The sequence below is a fragment of the Sitodiplosis mosellana genome, unplaced genomic scaffold, assembly GCF_009176505.1.
Source record: "Sitodiplosis mosellana isolate CC-2019 unplaced genomic scaffold, AAFC_SMos_1.0 Smas_scaffold_4451, whole genome shotgun sequence".
Taxonomy (NCBI): Eukaryota; Metazoa; Arthropoda; class Insecta; order Diptera; family Cecidomyiidae; genus Sitodiplosis; species Sitodiplosis mosellana.
This window is the reverse complement of record NW_022599693.1, coordinates 1,385-4,615: the sequence shown is the minus strand read 5'-3', so window position 1 is coordinate 4,615 and position 3,231 is coordinate 1,385. Positions and strand designations below refer to the sequence as shown.

General features: G+C 33.9%; 1 protein-coding gene and 2 long non-coding RNA genes across 3 annotated transcripts; all 3 read right to left on the bottom strand.

Moving 5' to 3' along the window:
• Positions 1-680: 680 nt before the first annotated feature.
• Positions 681-1,145, bottom strand: LOC129572214 (uncharacterized). Its single transcript, XR_008688410.1, has 3 exons — positions 1,046-1,145; positions 877-975; positions 681-802 (listed from the first exon to the last, which is right to left on the bottom strand). It is a non-coding gene; the product is annotated as an uncharacterized LOC129572214 (long non-coding RNA).
• A 25-nt stretch (positions 1,146-1,170) lies between these two features.
• Positions 1,171-1,652, bottom strand: LOC129572212 (GA-binding protein subunit beta-1-like). The gene is made up of 3 exons (XM_055452161.1): positions 1,574-1,652; positions 1,400-1,498; positions 1,171-1,325 (listed from the first exon to the last, which is right to left on the bottom strand). The coding sequence occupies exons 1-3, from the start codon at positions 1,650-1,652 to the stop codon at positions 1,171-1,173; spliced, it is 333 nt and encodes a 110-aa protein (XP_055308136.1).
• Positions 1,653-2,600: 948 nt separating this feature from the next.
• Positions 2,601-2,991, bottom strand: LOC129572213 (uncharacterized). The gene is made up of 3 exons (XR_008688409.1): positions 2,941-2,991; positions 2,775-2,873; positions 2,601-2,700 (listed from the first exon to the last, which is right to left on the bottom strand). It is a non-coding gene; the product is annotated as an uncharacterized LOC129572213 (long non-coding RNA).
• Positions 2,992-3,231: the final 240 nt, after the last annotated feature.

Genomic DNA, 3,231 nt, shown 5'->3' with positions numbered 1-3,231 from the left:
TGTTTTATACGCTTGTCTTTCTGTTTCTGTGCGAATTTCGTCAAGTGTACCAACGAATGTCAAAGCAGAATTCAAATTCAACGGTTTTCAAATCAAACACTATGCAATCGAATGTTTTCAATGTTCTTTTGGAAAAAATTGACGACCAAAAACCAAACTTGTGCAAATGTGATCAACATGAAACTTCCAGAATCTTTTTTTTTCTCAAAAAAATGAAACCTCTTTTAATTCAAGCAAATTGAAAAACAAGGAAAAAAACAAAAGAACGGACCACAATACGACAAGTTCGGGATTACGAATGAAATTCTTTTTATTTATTAAACAGTTAAGGTTTTCCTTGAAATTATGAGTGTATTCAAAAGTTTACAGCTTTTTGCTTAGTATTCGTATATGATTTATCAACTTTTCACATCATAACCGATATAGTCGTACAAAGCAGCAATATTGATATGGTTAAAGAACGACTGAAAGCTTTGCATCATTATAGATAATAACCGAATTCTGCTATTTACAGCTTTTTTAATCAGAGACAACAACCATTTCAGCTTTAAATCGTTAAGATTTGCATTGATTTAAGTAGAGATAATTACCAAAATAGCTTCAAGTTTTTAATATTCTGTTATACATAATGAACAAAAATGTCAAATGATGCAAAAAACTGTTCTAATAGAAATTAATATTCTACATGACAATCGAATACGGAACTCAAAGGAAAACATCTGATTTTTCAATTTATTTCACTTGTGTCCACGGCGTCTTTTTTCTTCAACCTCCTTAAGATAGTCAGCGACCTCCTTTTTATCTGAAAAATAATATCGATTAGTGATGTAGTTTGGATCACATTTTTTTTTTCTAAACAGAAATGTTCAATAATACCATTCTTAAAAGCTTTTTTATAAGGTGTCTTATTACAACTGTCGGTAGCAGTAACACTGGCTCCATTGGCGACAAGAAGTTGAACGATATGTAATTTGCCTGTTGGATAATATCGACCAATGAGAAAGATTAAATCAATTTCTTATTAAGTGAAAATATTCAAAATTACCATTTGCAGCAGCCATATGAAGTGGTGTCCGCTTCCGATCGTCAGTAGAATCCATTTTGGCTCCATTGCTGATGAGATTTTCAACGACATACTTGTGACCTAAAATGTAACACAGATTAAAAATATTAACAGATTAACGGTGACCACAAATAGTGACTTTTTTGACCGTTAACGAAATTACCATTGTCAGCAGCTATATGAAGAGGTGTCTGATTCTTGTGATCTGTACAATTAAAATTGGCTCCGTTCGTGATGAGCATATCAATGATATCCTTGTGACCTGAAAAATAACATCGTACAATGCAAAAGATCAAATCTAATTCTGTTTTATTGAGCATAATTAACCAACATTACCTTTCTCAGCAGCATAATGAAGAGGTGTCCGTTGAAGAGCGTCTGTAGCATCAACTTTGACTCCTTTCTTTGTGAGCATTCCAACAACTTTTGTTTGACCTAAAAATTACAGATCAATGAAATAGATTTAACCAATTTCTTGTTTTGGAAAAAATAAACAATATTCAACATTACCATTCTCAGCAGCCATATGAAGAGGTGTCCGCTTAAGAGCGTCTATAGAATCAGCTTTGGCTCCTTTCGCGATGAGCATTCTAACGACATCCCTGTAACCTAAAAAATAACACCAGACATTGAAAAAGGTCAAACCAAATTCTCATTTATTGAAAATAGGTACCATTCTTGGCTGCTAAGTGAAGAGCTGTTCGATCAAAAAAGTCTGTAATATCAACTTTGGCTCCGTTGCTGATAAGCTTTTTAGCGACAACCTTGTGTCCTGAAAAGTTACATCGATTAATGGAAATGATCAAACCGATTTCTTATTTATTAAAAATTAATATTTAACATTACCATTCAAAGCAGCTAAATGAAGAGGTGTCCGCATATGGCTGTCTCTGGGATCAACTTTAGCTCCATTGCTGTTGAGCTTTTCAACGACATCCTTGTGACCTAAAATGTAACACAGATTAACAATATTAATAGATTAACGGTGACCACAAATAGTGACTTTTTTGACCGTTAACGAAATTACCATAGTCAGCAGCTATATGAAGAGGTGTCTGATTATTATGATCTTCACAATTAACATTTGCTCCATTCGTGATGAGCATATCAATGATATCCTTGTGACCTGAAAAATAACACCGACCAATGAAAAAAATCAAACAAATTTCCTAAGCGAAAATAAATAGACAACATTACCCTTAATAGCAGCATAATGGAGAGGTGTGCGTTTAGAAGCGTCTGTAGGATCAACTTTGACTCCTTCCTTTATGAGCATTTCAACAACTTTTGTTTGACCTAAAAAATACAGATCAATGAAATAGATTTAACCAATTTCTTGTTTTGGAAAAAAAAAACAATATTCAACATTACCATTCTCAGCAGCAAAATGAAGAAGCTTATTGGCATCTTTGATATCAACTTCAGCTCCTTTCATGATGAGCTTCTCAGCAACATCCTTGTGTCCTGAAAAGTTAGTCCGGTCAATGAATTAGATCCAAGCGCTTTCTTATTTAGTGAGCAAAAATATTCCAAATTACCATTCTCAACAGCCAAATGAAGAGGTGTCTGATGAATGTTATTTTCCGAATTAATATTGGCTCCTTTCGTGATGAGAAAGTCAACGACATTCGAGTGACCTGAAAAAGAACACCGATCAATGAACAAAATCCAAACAATTTCTTGTTTTGTGAAAATAAACGTGCAACATTACCATTCATAGCAGCCATATGAAGAGGTTTGCGCTGTTCTTTGTCTGTCGAATCAACTTTAGCTCCTTTCGCAATTAGCTTTTCAACGTCGTCCAAATTACCTGAGACATATCATTCAAATATATTCAATCCATTTCTGATTAAGTTAGCATAAATATCCAAAATTACCATTCTCAGCAGCGACATGAAGAGCTGTTCGGCCGCTTTCGTCTTTTTTGTTTGCTAAAAATTGAAAGAAAAATAGATCAGTGAAGTGAATCGAGAGAAAATGTTTTACATTCGTGAGATGAACTTTGCCACACTTTCTTGTCAAAAATGATAGGGAAATGAGTGTTCCGTTAATTGGAGCAACTCCTCAATGCCACAGAAAAAGTGGGATACGTCATGTCGGAAACCCATATAATATTGAGCAGTTTTTTTTGAAAATATAAATACCAGAGATAAGGTAAGATATGCCAT

Excerpts from the sequence above, each read along its gene's own strand:
- LOC129572212 (XM_055452161.1), bottom strand. The coding sequence starts at position 1,652 with ATGCTCATCGCGAAAGGAGCCAAAGCTGATTCTATAGACGCTCTTAAG. Across the intron at positions 1,499-1,573 it reads TCATATGGCTGCTGAGAATG|GTCAAACAAAAGTTGTTGGA; the intron begins GTAATGTTGAAT and ends TGTAATTTTTAG. Across the intron at positions 1,326-1,399 it reads TCATTATGCTGCTGAGAAAG|GTCACAAGGATATCATTGAT; the intron begins GTAATGTTGGTT and ends GTTATTTTTCAG.